Source organism: Perissodus microlepis, chromosome 6 (genome assembly GCF_051167445.1).
Source record: "Perissodus microlepis isolate ML-2025 ecotype Zambia chromosome 6, ASM5116744v1, whole genome shotgun sequence".
In the NCBI taxonomy this organism is placed as follows: domain Eukaryota; kingdom Metazoa; phylum Chordata; class Actinopteri; order Cichliformes; family Cichlidae; genus Perissodus; species Perissodus microlepis.
This window is the reverse complement of record NC_140466.1, coordinates 34,502,747-34,522,734: the sequence shown is the minus strand read 5'-3', so window position 1 is coordinate 34,522,734 and position 19,988 is coordinate 34,502,747. Positions and strand designations below refer to the sequence as shown.

General features: G+C 40.3%; 2 protein-coding genes across 2 annotated transcripts; one reads left to right on the top strand and one right to left on the bottom strand.

The window, feature by feature from the left end:
* The first annotated feature begins 14,495 nt into the window (after positions 1 to 14,495).
* lgals2b (galectin 2b) lies at positions 14,496 to 16,547 on the top strand. The gene is made up of 3 exons (XM_084930061.1): positions 14,496 to 14,564; positions 14,698 to 14,857; positions 16,186 to 16,547. Exons 1-3 carry the CDS (start codon positions 14,503 to 14,505, stop codon positions 16,330 to 16,332), a joined length of 369 nt encoding a protein of 122 aa, XP_084786187.1. The 5' UTR covers positions 14,496 to 14,502; the 3' UTR covers positions 16,333 to 16,547.
* Positions 16,548 to 17,934: 1,387 nt separating this feature from the next.
* On the bottom strand, positions 17,935 to 19,165 carry uts2r4 (urotensin-2 receptor 4). Its single transcript, XM_084930094.1, has one exon. The coding sequence runs from the start codon at positions 19,006 to 19,008 to the stop codon at positions 17,935 to 17,937; it is 1,074 nt and encodes a 357-aa protein (XP_084786220.1). The 5' UTR covers positions 19,009 to 19,165.
* Positions 19,166 to 19,988: the final 823 nt, after the last annotated feature.

Sequence of the window (19,988 nt, the reverse complement as noted above, 5' to 3'; positions counted from 1 at the left end):
AGAGGCTGTTAACTTGAGATTTCTGAGGCCTGTGATTCAGATGATTTTATCCTCAGCAGCAGAGGTGACTCTTGGTCTTCCCTTCCTTGGGCATCCTCATGTGAGCCGGTTTTGTCGTAGCACTTGATGGTTTTTGCGACTGCACATTGAAAGATTTAGCAGTTTTGTGGACTGACTGACCTTCAGTTCTTACAGTAATGATGGACTGTTGTTTCTCTTTACTTAGCTGATCGGTTCTTTCCATAATATGAATTCTAACAGTTGTCACATAGGACTGTCAGCTGGGTACCAACCTGACTGCTGCACAACACAACTGATGGTCCCAACCTCATTAAGAAGGCAAGAAATTGCACAAGTGAACAAGGCACACCTGTGATGTGAAAACCACTTCAGGTGACGACATCATGAAGCTCAGTGAGAGAACGCCAAGGGTTTGCAGTAGAGATGGCACAATACCACTTTTTAATGTCCGATACCAATATCATAAATTTGGATATCTGCCGATACCGATATGAATCCGATACAGCGTATTTTGTAATCAATAAAACAGTTTTTTATAAATATCTTGCAGCATTTTGTATAAGTTCATACTCAAGTTTTAAAAAACAAGAGACTGAAGCTATTCTGTTATACCTGTATGCAAAAGATACACTCCACCCAAAACATTTTATAGTTCAGCAACACTGATCAATCTAATAAATTTACACCTACACCATCCTCCCTATTCTGGTATTTTAAATAGTACTTACCTACCTAACTAACAGGGTTCCCAACTCCCAGCAAAAATATTAGGAAACCACCCCTCGCCCTCAATGGATGTAATCAACTTTAATTTAATGCAAGTGTAAAACAAATGCACAGAAATCAATTATTTTTCTACAATAATTAAATAGATTCAACATCTTTCTTCAACAGAATTGCCGACAGCACAGACGGTACCTTCCCAAAGGAAAAAGTACTATAGCTTACTAGGGTGTATATTAGACTTATTTATTTACTATATACAACAATGGATTTCTATCCATTTAATCAGATGACCACTTTTGTTGTAAGATTCAGATAATTATTCATTCAAAGTTTTTAAATGACATAACAAAGAAAAATATTTATTTGTGCCCCCCTTTCCCTGTTAATGCCCAACCTGGCCCCTGACAAAACTTTGCTAGACCCGCCCCTGCACAGTTACCAGCCGTCAGCTATGTAGAAAAGGATCCTGGTGTTATTTATCTCTCAGAAACAGTTCATAACTTCCCTTCAACTCATTCATGTCACCTAAAAGGTAAACCTGTTTCTCCATCACCTGTTCAGCTCTGATGATTCAGTAAGGACATCTCCTGGTTTCATCTTCATGTTTCTCTTTCACCACATGTCCAAACCGATATCATGACCAGCAGCTTTTACAGCCGCGGCTCCAGCAAACATCAGCTGATACTAGAAAGTAACATTAAATACATTCTAACAACAGCTTATCACGCTTAAACGTGCCGCAAAGTGGGCGATAAACAAACAAGAAAGACGGGACTTGTGGCAGAAAAGCCGATCAATTCAATTTTATTTATATAGCGCCAAATCACAACAAAAGTCACCTCAAGGCGCTTTATATTGTACAGTAGATACAGAGAAAAACCCAACAATCATATGACCCCCTATGAGCAAGCACTTTGGCGACAGTGGGAAGGAAAAACTCCCTTTTAACAGGAAGAAACCTCCAGCAGGACCAGGCTCAGGGAGGGGCGGGGCCATCTGCTGCAACTGGTTGGGGTGAGAGAAGGAAAACAGGATAAAGACATGCTGTGGAAGAGAGACAGAGGTTAATAACAGATATGATTCAATGCAGAGAGGTCTATTAACACATAGTGAGTGAGAAAGGTGACTGGAAAGGAAAAACTAAATGCATCATGGGAATCCCCGGCAGCCTACGTCTATTGCAGCATTTTTAGAACACCCGCGATAAACGAGGGACCGCTGTTTACAGATACTGAGAAATAAAAAATTTTAATCCCTTTTCTCTTTTGCTCTGAGGCGCGGGGGGAAAATATCGATAAGTCGATGAACATCATTTACAGATACTGGGTAAATGCCCAAGACATCTATAGAAATGTAAATCGCTGCTTGATTCATTCATTTGTTTAACTTGTTTTGGACCGTAAACAAGGCGCGAATACGACACTGGAAACAAATCTCCCCACAGGAGTTTCCGCACTGAAAGTAGCATATGCTAACGTGCACGTAGTCGATTGTGTTGGATGTGCCAGTATCAGATTTTAAGTTAAGGTACGCCTGCTTTGTTTTGGAGTTTTCTTACCCATTTCTGTTCGCTTCTGCATGTGAAAGTCTGTGGTTCAAAGATCCATGCTCTACAGCAGCGGTTCCCAAACTTTTTTTGCTGGGCCCCCCTTTGTTTTACAAGAAACAATTGCGCGCACGTACTAACACATCCTCCAACTACACACACCCATCTTTTGCTCCATTGCGGTTTATTTCACACCAAGTACAAAATATTTATGACCACATTTTGAGCCCACAACAATTAAGCAAATACAAGTAATCTGCAATAAATTACAGGTAGTAAGAAAATAAACTACTAACTCTTTTACGCTACGTCCGCACCTACACGGGTATTTTTGAAAACGCAGCTGTTTCGTCCACACGTAAACGGCGTTTGGAATCACCGAAAACTGATTTTTTAAAACTCCTTACAGAGTTCCTCACACAACGTCAAAGGGATGTGCCTTTTTTCACGTCACGCTGTGCGCCACGTTGTTTACATGAGATGAATTGCAGAATGGCAGATAGAGACAAAATACTGTTAATCTGACTATCTTCAGGTTTTACAGGATTACATATACACACGAAGCTACTGTTCTTCTATTTAGAAAGGCAGAGGCATCACGGTGTGATTACTTTACATGTTTTTTTCCTGTGTAATAATATTCAACATTGCAATCAATACATTTTTCAATCCCTCTGCAAAATGGGTTCAAAAACATAAACAGCTGTGGGATACTGTTTGTCCGTGATTTGAACAGAGGGAACAAATCGTGGCAGGATCAGCCTGATATTATTTGTATCCCACTGTAACTTTACTGTATAAAGAGCTAACATCTCCAAAATGTCAGGAGTAGTTAGTCATTACAACAAGTGTTTGTGAACTAAAAATCAAGAATGTGGGATACTGTTTGTCCGTGATTTAAACAGCCCAGCGCTGCTCCCGACGAAGGGAAAACCAATTCTGCAGGGGAGACCTACCTCGGCACTTGTGCAGGTGAAGCCAAATGGAAGATATGCTTCACCATATTTTCTAGTCTTTGGCTTAGAATGAAGTTGGTTTGGAAACATATTCAGCAATGCTTCATCTCCTGATTTGCGTTTGTGGAGGTGCCCCGTGCTAGCGGTGTCCAAGCAGTTTTGTTTTTTTTTTGTTTTTTCCTTTTCATACCGTGCCCCCCCTGCAATGGTTCTGCGCCCCCTCCTAGGGGGCAGGCCCCACACTTTGGGAAGGTCTGCTCTACAGAATGATTGTGAATGAATTCCACTATTATTCCACATATATGTGTGAGGCTTTTAGAAGCAGCCACATATACGCAGCTCTGAGCTCATTTATCACACATTTAAAAGGTTTAATCAAAGCTAATACATTCATTTCATTACAAAATGATGGCAAATGATTAAAGTGAGACGTTACTTATGTTTCATTTTCCAATTAAGGTGAGTTATTTTCAAACTTGTCCCTGTTATCCAACTGAAAGCTGTAGACTCATCTTAATGCAAGAAGTCTTGTTGAAGAAAGCTCAGTTTAAGTTAATGAGCTTTTCCTAAGAACCACCACTACTGTTTGTAAACAAATTTACCATTGAATAAGACCATAAAGAACAGTGAATTTATTTGCAAAATTTATTGTATGATTTTCCCCTGTTGGAGTAAGATGGGGCTAATCTTGACCAGGCTGAGCTGAAGAAGAGTCTTTCTTCCAGAAAAACCTGAAAGTCTTTTTCTTCTTTTTTTGAAGCAGTTCTTGGAGTTCGATTTTCTGTGCTGTGAGGTTTGTAATGTCAAGAAATAGTTTCTCAGTGCTTTTCTCCAGTTCTTCAATTTTGTCTTGGCTTTTTTCATGTTTTTCCTGCAGTTCTTTGTTCACTTCGTTCACTTCTTGCAGATCTGTGTATCTTTCTTCTTGACCTTTCTTTTCCTCGTGCATGTTGTCGCTAGTTTGTTATAGTCTGTCATGGATGGCCAGTAACTCTTGATGTCTTTTTTTCCCAGTTCTTGAAGAGTAGCCTGCATGTCTTGATGTTTATTCTCTTGTGGTCGCTTCTCTTCTTCCATTTCACTATTTTTGAACGAGACTTTGTTATACAGTCCTTGCAGGTGGTTATTTTTGCTGACCAGCGCTTTGATTTTTATTTTTTTCCCTTGGAGCTTTCTCTGTAACTCCTTGTTTGTTTCTTATCTGTTAGTATTTCTTTGCTTCTTTGAAGTGTATGGTCAAACATCACTTTGATGCTTTCGTTCTTCTTTGACATGTTCTGGAGCTTGACTTGCAGCCCCTCATTTTCCTTTCCTGTGTCTCTGAGCTTGGCTTGCATCTCTTGGAGCTGGCTCTCTAACTCCTTGTTTGTTTCCTCCTGTTGTTTCTTATCTGTTAGTAGTTTTTTGTTTCTGTGAAGCGCTTTGTGCTGAAAAGGGCTTTCTTAGTGGCTTGGCCACAACCACCTGCAGAGAGTAAGGAAAGTTCAATTCACTTATACTGCGCCAAATCACAACAACAGCTGCCTCAAGGTTCTTTATACTGTAAGTTAAAGACTCTACAATAATAGAGAGAAAACAGAAAAAGCTCCAACAATGAGATGACCTCCTATGAGTAAGCGCTTTCTCAACTTTGACCAAGTCTTGTTAAATCTGTTCTAACAAACCTTGAGTTGATAATCACTAAGTTAGATACTGTGGGACTTCCAGATGCAGATGGAAAAACTGGTAATGGCTAACCAGCCGAATATACCAGTGGTGGACAAGCAGAAGAAGAAGTGACAGATATAGGTATGCCAAGTGATAGCAACATCACTCGAGAAGCTTGAGAAGGGTGAAGATTCAAGATTCTTAGTTTGTCACATGCAGAGTCATACAAATACAACACACAGTGAAATGTGTCCTGAACTGCTTCTTTGACTGTGCAGAAAAAGACATTATATACAATAATTAAAAAAAACCTGCTTTACAAATGAAAATTTGTAAATTAAAAATCTGAAAATGTATGAATGGAATGTTAAAGCTTCCAGATTTGGTCTGTATGCCAACTGCACAGCCAAGAGATTTCACTCATGGTCTTAGAGAGACCTAGACTAGTCTTCCCTGCACCTTCTTCACATATGATGGGAGGACAAGTGCCTAGCAGTTATTAAACTCTGATGGTGTTGACTTCAGTACAGGAACCCAACAGGATGTTTAACATAACACTAGGATCGTGTCCTGATTCATACAGGCTGAAAATAGACCCCACTCTGTGATGTCATGTGGCCTACCACTGTGGGAATGACAGCAACGTGGACACAATCACTTTAACTTTGTTATACCACCTCTAACAGTTGACTGTGGAACAGTGAGAAGCAAGGAAATTTCACAATTAGGACTTGTTGGACAGGTGACATCCTGGAAGCTACAGGATGTCACAGCTGCAGCCATGCAGGTGATTGGAACACCTAAATTCAACGATTTGGACGGGTGAGTGAAAACTTTTGGCATTATAGTGTATAACTCAGGATCACAGACAAGCACAAGTTCTTAAAAAATAAGTATATAATTGCTATAACTTCTGTCTTTCTCTTAGACCAATGACGGTCCAATAACTCCAGGGGTAACCCAAAATTAAAGGAGAAAATATTAAGTAATCCTTGCTGTTATCAAAGAAGATCAGCCAGATTGGTTTGAGAAGCGAAAGTACAATTGGGAAAACCTTTTGTGGTTTTTGATTTCACTGTACAACGTTAAAATAAAGCCCACTAAAACCCTTTAAAATTAAAATGTTATTACTTGTATAAGTACAAAAGGGAAAAAAAAATATGGAGAAATATGTAAGATGTATGAGCTGAGTTCTCACCTGATCAGCTGTGATTGAGATGTGTGGCTGGGGTGTCTAGGATGGGCTGGGCTGGGGTTTGGTGGGTTTGGGGGTTGGGGCAGAAGACAGCACAACTGATCAGGTGAGACGTTAGTTCACCTGATCAGTTGTGCTGTGAAGTAGGGGTGGGGTGAGGGTGGGGGCTGGCTCCGTTGTGCTATTCCCCCCCACGAGGAGAAGGGGGGGACAGCTTATGGACGGGGTTGATGGAACCTGGGGGGTGGGAGAGGTGGTAAGTGAGGACATATATGATTCAATAAAAACACTGGATGTTACAATGCCTAATGGGATTTATAACTATCAAGGAAGCGCAAACAGAATGTTACAGAACTGTTATAAAGCATTAAAGGGTAATCAGTTCAAATTACTGTTCTTTATTACTGTCTAACTGACACTAACACAAGTTACCGGTAAGTACTGTCAGTTCAATTAAGCCAGCAAAAACCTTTTAGTGCTGAATAGATACTTGCAAGCTCTACTGGCTTGGCCCTGACTTATCGAAGAATAAAGAAAGCAGAAATGGCTGTTCAAATCCCCACAAGGCTGCCCGCTATGTTGATTGGAACGATGGAGCGAGCCGTGGCTTCTCAGAATGAGCTCATCAGATGCAGCACGGATGAGTTTGCAGCTGCTGTGAGTACTGAGACTCTGATAATCTGACAACATCTTGGAGAGGCTCACGGCTGTCGTGAACACTCATGCTCTATGAGCAAACTGGATAACATCTCAGAATGCATGGATAACATCGTGGACAGGCTCACGGTTCTCCAACGGGAATGGTGAAAGACCAGTGATGGACATTAGACGACTGTAAAATTGACATGCAGTGGTTCGCACTAAAGAAAGAACACCATCATTTTCTCATTTGACTACCAACTCGGCGCCAGCTGCGGTCTCAAGGATGGAGCTGAACATAACAAATAATCTCTCCCCTGATAACAAACTGTGTTCAGACTCTCCACTCCAAACGCCTTCGTATGCTTATCTCCAAGGCTGAGTCGGACAGCGGGTCTGGGCCCAGCACTGGCAGGACCTGATGCGCTGTCTACACCGGCTCTCTCTTACCCTTACCCATCCCTGTTGCTTGTCTTGTGTTTCTATGGTGTATTGACAGTCATGTGCTATTGTGCTGGGGTGTTTTTTTCTGTAATCAAACTTTTCTCCCATTAGGAGCTCAGTCTGGGTGGAGTTTTCTCCTCCTCTCACCTCATGTTATGTATTTTTATTTGTTTTCCTATCAGCCTACCTCTCTGACATGTCTTCCCAATGTGATGTTCATGTAAAATTCGGTCAGAAGGTTCCTTTGTAAGTGCGCATGCGCCATTAGCGTGCTGCCTGCTGTAACCCATAATTTCCTTTGGGATTAATAAAGTATTCTGATTCATTCAAGAACAATCTGAGCACACTGTCATCGGTTAGCATCAGTGGGTAACTTTAGCTAAGGACTGTATGAAAGCATTAAGGCAGCGGTCCCCAACCCCCGGGCCTCGGACCGGTACCGGTCCGTGAGTCGTTTGGTACCGGGCCGCGAGAGTTGAGGCTCAGGTGTGAAATGTATGGTTTTCAGGGTTTTCATCGGTTTTCAGCGTTATTTTGTTATCGTTTTTATCGTTAACTCGGTTTTCCTGGGTCTTTTCACGTGTGTTATGAATAAATCTTCTTTTTTTCGGTACCGGTACTAGTTTTATTTTGTTGTATTTATCTGCGACACCTTAAAGGCCGGTCCATGAAAATATTGTCGGGCATAAACCGGTCCGTGGCGCAAAAAAGGTTGGAGACCGCTGCATTAAGGTGCTGCACATGAATCTTCTAATGAAAAAGAAATCTATGAAGAAACTATGAAGAAAACTATCAGGAGCCTCTAGCATCATATTTCCATATTATTTCAGGTGTGAGTCTGAAACAGAAGTGAGAGTCCTTTTCATTTTTGATCCACTGTGTTTTGTAACTTACTTGGTTACAATGGGAGGGGGGGGGTGATCGTCACTGAAATGAAAGTCCATGTGAGAGATTATCTAAAGTCTGTAGAAAACAAAATCTTTATATTGGTGTTGTGGTTTATTGCAGACTTACAGGATGTTGCCTTGCTCCTCCAGTTACCATCATTGGTATTTCCGGTCTGCTTCCCCCACAAAGAAAAATCTTCATATTGGTGTTGCGGTTTATTGCCGACTTACACGACGACCCTTTGCACCTTCTGGTCTGCTTCCCCCACAAAGAAAGAAAAACAGAAGGAAAAAAAGACATTACATCTTCAATAGTTATTAATAGAAGAAAATGTGAAGGCTAATTTCACTAAACTACCAAATTCAAATCAGTTTTATTAATATCATATAGCTATAGCTATAATACAGCACCAAATCACAACAACAGATCCCTTTAAGGCACTTTATCTTGTAAAGTAAGGACCCTACAATGGGTTCAACCCATAGAGAGAGAAACCCAAAAATCACATGACCCCTTTATGAGCGAGCACTCTGTGACAGTGGGAAGGGAAAAAACCCTTTAAATAGGATGAAACATCTGGCAGAACCAGGCTGAGGGAAGAGCAGCTATCCCCTCTCACCAGTCGGCGTAAGAGGAGGAAGACAGGACAGAAGACACACTGTGAACGAGAACTCTATTCAGTTTCCTATCTTAGATACTACATTACCCACCATGCTTTTCATGTATCATTCAAAGACACTTAAAGAGACTCTGTCACTCATGTTTTTTTTCCTTTCTGGGTGACTCCTGCGCCTCACAAAGCCCTGCTGTAATTGTAAACACAAATGACTAACCATCAGCAAACCCAACACTTTACTCTCAGCTCCTTTAAAGGGGACATAGTTTGCTTATTTCCAACTGCATATTTTAGCCACAGTTCAAAATAATCCTTTTTTATTTGATAGTTAGCCTTGGTTCTGCTTCTTCTGACAGAATTACATTTTAGTTCCTCTTCCTATAAGCGGCTTCAAAACAACGTTTCTCTGATTGGCTGCCCCTCAAAGGGTTTAAATGCTTCTTTTCCCTCATAAATTAAAAGAGTGCAAGTTTATAATATTCATGTCCACATTAGGGCTGCCACAAACGATTATTTTGATAGTCGACTAGTCACCGATTATTTTTGCAATTAGTCGACTAATCAGATCATGCATCCATTGAACGTAAAACATACAGCTTATTGCACCAGCAGCATCTGCTCTTATATAACTATCATTAGCTTACAGCTTTAAGTGTTTAAGGTATGTGCTAACTAAAAATAAAGACAAGATGATAGTTTATTGAATTTTAATGAAATTTGCAGATTGTTTCGATGGAGTTTAATAAACTCCTTGCTATCTAAAATATAACAGGACACCGGAGTATATTCTCGAGCATCTCACACTTCTGATAATCAGCTGTCTGCTTGACGTTTATTCAGCTGTGTAAAAACTATAACTTTAATCTCAGCCAAACCGATTTACTCAGGAACAAATAAAATACTGAAAAAAGCCAAACAATAACATTTTTAAGTTATCTAAGTTACTTATATATCATGTTTAACCTGAGTAGAGAAAGACGGCGGTGGGTTTGAAAACGATTTGCCGGAGTCCGGTGTTCTCACGGGCTCTAGTGAGCCTTGAACCTCGGTTAGCTATCGAGCTAGTGGGTAACAGACGTCTCTGAAAATGTCGGAGCGCTTTTGAAAATATGTGGTGTCTTGATAAACTGAGCAGATATTTGAGGTTTACACAGCTACATTCCCGCCTGAAAATATGTTAAACGTTTATTTTGTGACCCAGAAAGAATAATAAGAGTAACATTAAATCATTTAATTAGTTCTCACAATGAAGACGTTGAGCGATCCTGATGGCGAACCTGGAATAAATCATCTGTAAACAAAGAACTTGTTCGTATGGTGGCTAAAAGGAGCAACAACGACTTGTGAGATAATTAACAACTAATAAATACATCTATATTTGTACAGTCAATGTTCATTAAAAGGCATCTGGAGAACTACAAGACATGTTGAGGAGGTGATTTAGCCATTTGAATCTGTAGCTGTATTGGCTCAAGGACACATCTAAAACCTGCAGGAGACCGGCCCTCGAGGCCTGGAGTTGCCCACCCATTGCCACTGAGTCTTCACTGTCATCACAGACAACATACTGTCCTCTGTGTTTCCTGACGGGAAAAAAAAAGTATCATTAGAGTGTAAGATCTTCTCCATGTGCCACATCTCAGTAATAGAATAATCTGAGTTATAAACGTCCTATTTTGTTTCATTCAGTGTTTGAAGTACTTATATCTGGAAGTTTTTTTTTTCAGGAATGGCTTGAATATCAACCTCCACCAGTAAGTTTCCCAGATTTATTTTTCTATATTTCCTAATGTTCATGCAACTTAATGCCCTTAACACAGTGGTTTCTAGGTAGGGTCTCTCTCTCTATCAATATCTATCCTTAGATATTGATCAATATACATATGTATCTCTATAGATAGATAGATAGATAGATAGATAAAGAGAGTGAGATCTATATACACATCCAGTCTGGACACACCTTCTCATTCACTGGTTTTATTTTTATGACTATTTACATTGTAGATTCTCACTGAAAGAATCAAAACTATGAATAAACACATATGGAATTATGTAGTAAACAAAAAGTGTGAAATAACTCAAAACATGTTTTATATTATAGATCAGTGGTTCTCAAACCTTTCACAATGAATACCACCTCATAAAATATATGGCTCTGGAAGTACCACCTTTATGACCGACATTAAAGTACAGTAGTTTAAGCCTATTTAACACCATATACGGTTTACACAGATAATTTTATTTCTTATATTAATGTTATTTATTTTAACTGTCATAAACAGGATGTGACAAGTGATAATAATAACAACTGTACTGCATTAAAACATTCACAGCAGGCGGGTTATCCGGTCTTTAAGTGACGACGTATGAACCACCATATAGCACATCATTATATACCAGCTAGCCCAACTTCAGTAACCCTACAAACGTCACTGCTGTTTAGTTTTCTGTCTTCATTTATGTCGGACGTGATAGCAGAAATGTATGTTTTAATTTTTCAGAAATACCTTAGTCAGAACATGGTATATTATGTCATCTTTAATTTTTTTTTCTGGAGACTCCCCACGTACCACTAGAGGGAGCCCGTACCACAGTTTGACAATGACTGTTATACATTATTCAAAATAGTCACCCTTTGCTTTCATTGCTGCTTTGCACACTCTTGGCATTCTCTCAATAAGCTCGATGAGTCACCTGAAATGGTTTTCCAACAGTCTTGCAGGAGTTCCCAGAGATGCTGAGCACTTGTTGGCCCTTTTGCCTTCACTCTGCGGTCCATCTCTTCCAAACCCATCTCAATTGGGTTTAGGTCAGGTGACTATGAAAGCCAGGCCATCTGGTGCAGCACTCCATCACTCTCCTTCTTGGTCACATAGTCCTTACACAGCCTGGAGGTGTGTTTGGGGTCATTGTCCTGTTGAATATTTTATGATGATCCAACTAAATGTGAAGCAGATGGGATGGCATGTGGCTGCAGGATGCTGTGGTAGCCATGCTGGTTCAGTGTGCCTTCAGTTTTGAATAAATCTCCAACAGTGTCACCAGCAAAGCATCCCCACACCATCACATCTCCTCCTCCATGCTTCACAGTGAGAACCATGCATGTAGAGACCATCCATTCACCTTTTCTGCATCACCCAAAGACACAGTGGGTGGACCAAAGATCTCAAATTTGGACTCATCAGACCAAAGCACAGATTTCCACTGGTCTAATGTCCACTCCTTGTGTTACTTAGCCCAAACAAATCTGTTCTGCTTGTTGCTTTTCCTTAGTAGTGGTTTCTTAGCAGCTATTCGATCATAAGATTAGATTAGATTAGATTAGATTAGATTAGATTAGATTAGATTAGATTAGATTAGATTAGATGAAACTTTATTAATCCCTCGGGTGGGTTCCTCCGGGAAATTCAGTTTCCAGTAGCAAAGCACCGAAAGAAGTTGCATGTTACAGATACATTAAGGGGAATGAGAGTAAGGATATAAGCATAAATACACCATATATACACATATACACATATATAGATACAGAATATACAATATGGATAAATAGGATTGCTCATTTGAGTGAGTATATTGCACAGTGATTATTGCACAGTCAAATATAAGAAAAAAGACAAAACAAAAAACAAATATTGCAAATATTGCAAATATTGCACAGTGTAGAAAAGCACCTACAACTCAGTTGTTCCCGCCCTCCCTTGTCCCCCTGTTTCTCCTCCCTCTCCCCTCCAGTGAGGAGTTAAACAGTCTGATGGCGTGTGGGACAAAGGAGTTTTTAAGTCTGTTGGTTTTTGACTTGGGGAGAAGCAGCCTGTCGCTGAATAGGCTCCTCTGATTGTTTACGACCGTGTGCAGAGGATGCCCGGCATTGTTCATAATGTCCATCAGTTTCTTTAAGGTCCTCTTCTCTGCCACTGTCACCAGAGTGTCCAGCTTCATGCCGACCACAGAGCCAGCCTTCCTGATTAGTTTCTCCAGTCTGGATGAGTCCCTCTTTGCTGTTGCTCTTTGCATTTTGTTAAATGAACTAACTGTTGTGGAAAGTAAAAATCACAGTGATTTAACATTAAAATCTGTTTAGAATTTGCAGATTGATGATGATTAATTTCATGAGTCTTGACACATTCTTTTCCCCTGCATAAGCTACCTCTACGAGTTTAAACTATTGGTACTGGTATCAGCAATATTGGTGCTGCATTTATCACAGTACTGCACAGCACTACTAAGTGGATTCAGTGACAGGCAGATATTGCCATACCCTTTTTTTTACAGCCCTCCTGCCCCGTATAAACCGCTCACCTGCCTGCAGACTTGTCACTGGAGGCATAACCCACTGAAGATCAGACCGTCAGCACAATCCACTGAACACCATCACCATGGTACGTGGACTTTCTCTGCGTGAACGATAATCTGCATCTGTTACCTTATTTGTGGCATTATATTCTATCCTGATGTATGTGACCATTTGTTTTGATTCTGTGGCTGAACCTCATACTCTGCCGTTTCATGGTTTAGTTTTCTCGTTGCATATACAGTAGTCAAATAGTCATATATTTCAAACGCATAGACTGAATATTAATGAGGCCGAGGAATAAAAAAGCTCAAAGCTTGTGTATCAACCAGTAATATTAATAGAGCGTGTTTTATAGAAGTGATGATGGCTACATATATTCTGTGAACATGCGTTTTGTATACAATAGAGAATCTCCCTTTGATTTTGATTTTGCTGAGGCTATAACCAAATTTAGGCTTTAAGTAACAGTCAAGAAAATACGTAACCCTTACACTGATTGTGCTCACCTTACAGTTATAAGTATATAAGAGATCATTCTCGAGTCACAGCCTGGTAACAGAAGAAAAATCCCATTCTAAGATTTACCATATGCCACAGTTGAATAATCTGAATAATTCAAATCCCACAGAGGGATTAATAATGTATAGCTTGACTTAATGATCTTCCATCAAATTCCCTGTGAAGTCAGTGATAAACCAGCATGAATCTGAAATGGGTGAGCAGATTAAACCGAGGAATCTGTGGGTGCAGGAATGGAATATAGGGTCCAGCATGATGAAGTTCTCGTTTGCCCATCAGGTGATGCCCGGCACATAAATAGGAAGAACAGGTGAAAAGAAGAACAGTTTATTGCTTTATTGATCAGGTGAACAGGTTCACTGACTTTGTTAAACATTGTTTAAATGTCATGTTGGGTTTCTCATTTGTATACATGTGAAATCGATCTTTAAACACATAAAATTAATTTAGCCTTACTTCATTTCTTTGCTTCTTTTGTCTGTTTGTATAATTGTTAATGGGCACATATTGTACAAAGACATGGTAGATATGACTAGTGTCTGAAGACCTATAGATCACTGTGTGGGTGGGGTTTTTTTTTTATGGCGACCACGTCAGTGAACAAATACGACACCTTCCTGTTTTGTTAATTTTACAACCGTGGGTACATTGTTTTACCTCGGTTGATCATCAACTGCTAAGATAAGACAAGCGCTAATCTTCAGTTTGCTCATGGCAGTTCCGCTGTCTCAAACCATCATGTAGATAGTTCCTAAAATTTAATAAATAAAACTGATAGACCAGATCTATACACACTTCTACAAGGAAGAGTTTTATCATCCAAGAATGAGCATGAGTACTGAAATCTTCCTATTATTATTATTATTATTATTATTATTATTATCATTATTTCATCCTGTCTTCCTTCTAAGAAGCAAACTAGTTCCCACCATAAAGCTCTGAAAGAAAGAATTGGTTTATTTTTCAATGTGTCTATTCCTATGTCGCTTTCCTGTACAGAAAATCCAGGATATGTCAATCAAGCAGGGCTTGGAGTTAAAAGTCCGCGTCAAGCCTGGTGAGAGTGGTGACAGGTGAGTCCTTCTCCTAAGATGTTCATGCTGAGAGTGTCCTGTCCATTTCACACAGCAAAGTTGATTTAGTTATCTGTCAGGAAGCAGCGAGTCGAGTTCATGTTCCATCCTCTCCTTCCCGCATCTGTCGCAGTTTTGCCATCAACATCGGTCATGATCGTGAGAACATCGCCATGCACCTCAACCCCCGGTTAGACTCACACACCATCGTCTTCAACTCTTTATCCGGGGGTAGCTGGGGTGATGAGATCCGCGAATCAAACTTCCCTTTCAGACGTGGAGAAGAATGCAAGGTTTGTATGAAGACGTGTGGCGTCTGAAAAATGTAGTCACCAACACACAATACACTCTAAAGAGGTTCGAATGGTTTAAGAAGCAAGGCTTTTACACACTGACATAACCAGTTTAACATCAATGCAAATGCTAAAACACAGTTCTTTAGAAGACAGAGAACAAAGTCATCTGTGTTACTGGACTGAGTGCCAATTTCACAATATAAATGAAAGCTCATAAAAGTTACAATGTCTCAGTTGTGTATATCAGTCAGATGATAACGTTAACTAAGACAGGGCCTTGAGTTGCTGATCCTTTGATTTATCACATCTTTGCATGTCACTCTATGGGCAAGGTTTTATAGCTCATAGCTTTAAAAAATGTAATTGTACTCTTAGACACACACACACACCTGCTGCACTTTAATTTAAAGAATATTCAGGTAAAGCACACCCTGGGTAAATGAACTGCATTTCCAAGCTGTTATCATTTCTTTGACTATCAGGGTGTAATTAATGGGTTTGGTGCCTGCGCTGTAAGCTGCTAGGTCAACGGGTAATCATGACAGGCTTTATGGGCCCATAAAAGTTAATAGCTGTTGAGAAAGATTGCCCCGGATGTTTCTGGAGGAGGACTTTCTGTCGAAACTGCAGCTTTCTTTCAGTTGTGTAACAATGAAATTCAAGGAACAGTTTACTTTCTTCGAAGGGGAATTGCTTGAAGTACTTATCTATAGTCAGTGAATTATCTGTAGTAGATAGCTGCATGCGTGGCCACGTTTGGGAGAGGCAGGAGTAAAAGCACCTAACTGCAGTATACTGTGGACAGAGTCAGGAGCAAATGATATAATATCAGCATCTGATTTGTTTTGTTTTTTAATTTGAAGATTCTTACTGTTTTATCTTGCCTTCAGCCATGTGCACAACCGGAGATGGTTGGCGCTGTTAAACAGAGGCGGCCAGGGTGCCAGGCGGCATGGACACCCAAGACTGTAAATGCGATAACTCAAAAAAGGGTCGATATAGGTGTATACCATAGGTGTATCTACTAGGAGGCTGAGGGGTAGCACTTGTGTCCACATGTATTTTTAAAATCTGCTTGGATGACACGCGCAGTCGTGCTCATGTCACCTAGTTGATCCTTGATATGATATTGATATTTATAACCTGGGTTTTTGTTTTTTTAATAAATGGCTAAAATAAATTTGCAGCTGACTGCATCCACAGCAGCTTAGGTTCTGTCCGTGTCTGAGCCCAAGATTCAAAAAAACCGAAGGTATCCTTTTAACCAAACGATAAATGTCATTCACTTCTCTTTTTCTCCCTCTTGCTTTTTCTTACTTCTTCAGTTTTACATCAACTTCAACAACGAGGAATTTTACATCAAGCTTCCTGACGGCAGCATGATTACCTTCCCCAACCGCCTGGGTGATGTCAAGTACAAGTACTTCGATGTGAGCGGTGATGCGAGAATCATCGGCCTCAAGCTGAAGTAGAGGCTGACCTCTTCTTAAGCCCCAACCCTTCACCTCTCTATCTTTTGCTTGTTGCTAAAACATTCTCATGTTTTTCAATAGCTGAAATTAGGCTTGACTGCTAATATGAAATCTGAAAAGTAACTCTGGAAATGTCAACTGCTTTAGATTGCTGATGTTGTAATGAGAGGAAATGGCCTTAAGATGGAGCCCCAGCACAACTTACCTTACTATGGTTGGAGGACAGCTCAGCAAAGCTGGATTTGTTAATAAAACCCTAAAAGAAAAGGGTCTTCTTCATTTACTTCCTCTGATACACAAATACGAAACACCACATGTAATTTACACCTACATGTTCTAAAAAATATTTCAGACTTGTTTCAGGGTTTTTTTATATCGTTGTAACGTACAAGAGTAAAAGCAGTGGGTGTTTAAAAGCACTAAAAGAAGATGCCAACACATTTTTGTCAATGTCTGTAATTCAAAAGCAGAATTATTATTTTTCCCTCTTTTTTAAAGTTATGCAACATTTAAAAAAGAGGGAGAAAAAAGAAAACCCAGAATTGTATTGGTCATTATCTTTAATATGTGATGAGGAAATAGGTTAAAAAAAAGAATAAAAGTGGACATGGAAAAGGAGGTGAGGTGGGAGATGTAGCACACACTTACACAGACAATTTACAGGAGGACTCAAAAGACAAGCGTCCGGAGGCTGAGGAATGTGGCACAGTGCAACGACATTTCATAGATAGAGATGAAAAGTATTTGTCTGTAAAGCTGTTGGCAAATTGGGCCATTACAAAAATATGAAAACAGTTCTCATTCACTTTTCTATTTTGTTTTTACAGCAGTTTCACTTTACTTGTTAATGAAAATGTGTAAAAATACGGTACCAACTTTTTCCATTATTGTAAACTACACATTGTATTTTATCAATTACAGAAACTGCGGATAATGTATATAAAGAGTATTTATGATTTTTTTAAAATGGATAAGGTACTGCAGAACATTTTCTGGTCATTTTCTTGTGTTCAGTATTTTGTCCAAAAAAAAGGCCTTCAAAACTTTTCTGTTTTGTACTAAACTGCCAATTCAAATACTTTTTAGATAAAATACTCACATTTCAACCTCTATATCAGTAAATCATAGATGTCTAGATGTCTATCTGCTCAACAGAACATAACAAATAGAAAAATAATGAACACAGTGAATTCTAGTCAGTTTAGTCCATGCCTCTCTGCACTTATAATTGTATTTATTATTTAACATTTGAGATATCTCATGTAATTTGGTACAAAATGAACAAAGTTGATAAGATGATTCGTCCTAACCTGATTCATCAGACTGAGGAAATGTAAATGGAGGCAGAACCATGTTTGTCATTGTGATTGAAATGCATTTGATTCAGCTAAATGTCTAGTTTATTAAATGAATTCAGTCAAGTTTGGTTAATTCAGCTAATTCTACTTTCTCAAAACCCACAAAACCTTAACAAGACTAGTTAACTCTCTCTTTAAGACAGGAGAGGAAGTTAGGTTTTAGCTGGGTCAACTCAATGTAGATAATAAAAAATGGCCTCTCTGAATCAAAACATATTATGACTGGACAGTTAATGCTAATTCACTAAAAGTCCTGCAGTGGGGTTGTCACCGCTGACCCGGGATCAGCCCTGCTGGATCCTGATGACTGTCCTTTCTGTGCTAAATAATCTTTGTAGTTCCGAGTCAGAAGAGTGTAGAGAAATGGATTTATACAGCTGTTTCCATACGTGAGACATGTGACAAAGAAATTGACATAATTATGAGCAGCTGGAGACAAAGCTTTGAGGGACTCTGGAGAGAACAGTTTGGCTAACTGCCATCCCCAAAAAGGCAAGAAGCAAGCCCAGTAAGCTACCACAATGCTAAAGATCATTGATACGACTTTTTGTTTGAGTCGTGTCCTTCTGGCAGAGTGGCTGCTACCCCCTAAATTAGCCTGCGCTACCCAGTAGCGCCTAGCTAGCCCTGCATACAGTCCAACAATTACCAATCCAGGGACTAAAACACTGGTGAAAAACAGGGCAATGATATAAGCCTTGAAGGCCTCAGGGGTCCACGTTGGATAGCAGATTCTCTTGACTGAACCAGCCACAGTGGGTTTGCCCTCCCTGAGTCGGATCATCACCATCATGGGAAGCGTCAGCAGAAAAGATAACCCCCAAATAATTCCTGACACTAGCCGTCGGTTGCGGGACGAGGTTTTGTGTGCACTGAAGGGTTTAGCCACAGCACGATACCGTTCCAAGCTCATAACACCCAAAATGAAGACACTGGCATGCATGGTGAGGAGGTCGAGACTCAGCAGGATGCGACATCCGGCCTCACCAAACAGCCAGTCGTGGGCAAAGTAGGTGCAGACTACAAAAGGGATGGTGCAGAGGTACAGCAGGTCAGCCAGAGCTAAATTAATGATGTAAACGTACATAGAACCTGTGCGTCGCAAAGCAGCTGAGCGTGTAACAATAAGTGTGTATGTGTTGCCGGACATGCCCACGACACACATGATAATCAGTGTAGTACCAAGCAGGGATGTCACCCACAAGCCACCACTACCTCCAGCACCACTACCACTCCCTTGGGACTCGTCAGCTCCTGTCCCTGGGCTCAATCCAAGACCCAGCTGGGGAGGTAAGGTGGCATTAAAAGTGCAGTTCATTTTGAGTTCATGCAGTTCAGTGCAGTTCAGAGAGGTCAGAGGTCAGGCTACAAAACTGAGGAGCCAGTTTACACAGGATTATTGACTCTTACCTCACAGGAAAGGTTTCATCTCTGTGGAAACATTTCAGTGTGAGGTGAAGTGCAGAAAGAAGATGCCAGTGGACATTACAGACAGTCAAATATTTCTGAACACAGCTCCTTCCAACTTGTAGTGCTTATTCCCAAATAAGTTCGTGATCAATAAAGACTCCAGCAAAGATTTAAGTCATATGAACACCCCAGACTTAAGAGATGTTTTCTGTTGGGCGTAGAACTTAAGTAGATCCAAGCTGGGTCATTTAAGAGCTGTGGGGAGCAGCACTGCCTTTTAGCTGGACAAACTGTGCTCAAAGTCCCTGATAGAAAGTCCCTCCTGTGCTAAGATGTGCTTGAGAAGGCTTAACTGGCCGTCACCTCCATAGCAGTCTCCACAGCAGGGCAAAAAAATAATCCTTTCTCCTATATTAGCATAGAGTGCTATGTGGCTCTTAAAAATAAAAGTTGCTTTGCTTGTGCAAAGAAAGATTCACTCAGCAGCTTTAGTATATCCATTCACATTCTCCGTGTTTTTGGTCTTCTATGTTTCTGTCCTAATGTGGATTGACATACAGAGCATTAAGATATCCTTTGTTTTATCCAAGTCATCCATATTTTTTCTGCATAGCTCTTCCAGACCTCTGCGGATCCACTTGGTGACAGACGAAGCTTCAGTTTCTCCCTGAAAATTGAGCCCACCCTTATCTCCAAGTTTTGATACTGCTGTGCTGTGTCTTTGAAGTTTGCAGGGTTGCACTTCTCTCCTCCCGTCTCTCCTCAGTGCTCCCTCCTTCTCACCACGGTGAAAAAATAGCAGGGACCTATAGATTCATGTGGTATTCGTTGCGGGCCTCAACCTGCAGTCTGTGTAGTGAGGGTGTAGTTACACAGTAACCAAACCTC

Coding starts and splice junctions, on each gene's coding strand:
- uts2r4 (XM_084930094.1), bottom strand. CDS start 19,008: ATGAACTGCACTTTTAATGCCACCTTACCTCCCCAGCTGGGTCTTGGA.
- lgals2b (XM_084930061.1), top strand. CDS start 14,503: ATGTCAATCAAGCAGGGCTTGGAGTTAAAAGTCCGCGTCAAGCCTGGT. Junction 14,565..14,697: donor CCTGGTGAGAGTGGTGACAG/GTGAGTCCTTCT, acceptor CATCTGTCGCAG/TTTTGCCATCAACATCGGTC. Junction 14,858..16,185: donor GACGTGGAGAAGAATGCAAG/GTTTGTATGAAG, acceptor TTACTTCTTCAG/TTTTACATCAACTTCAACAA.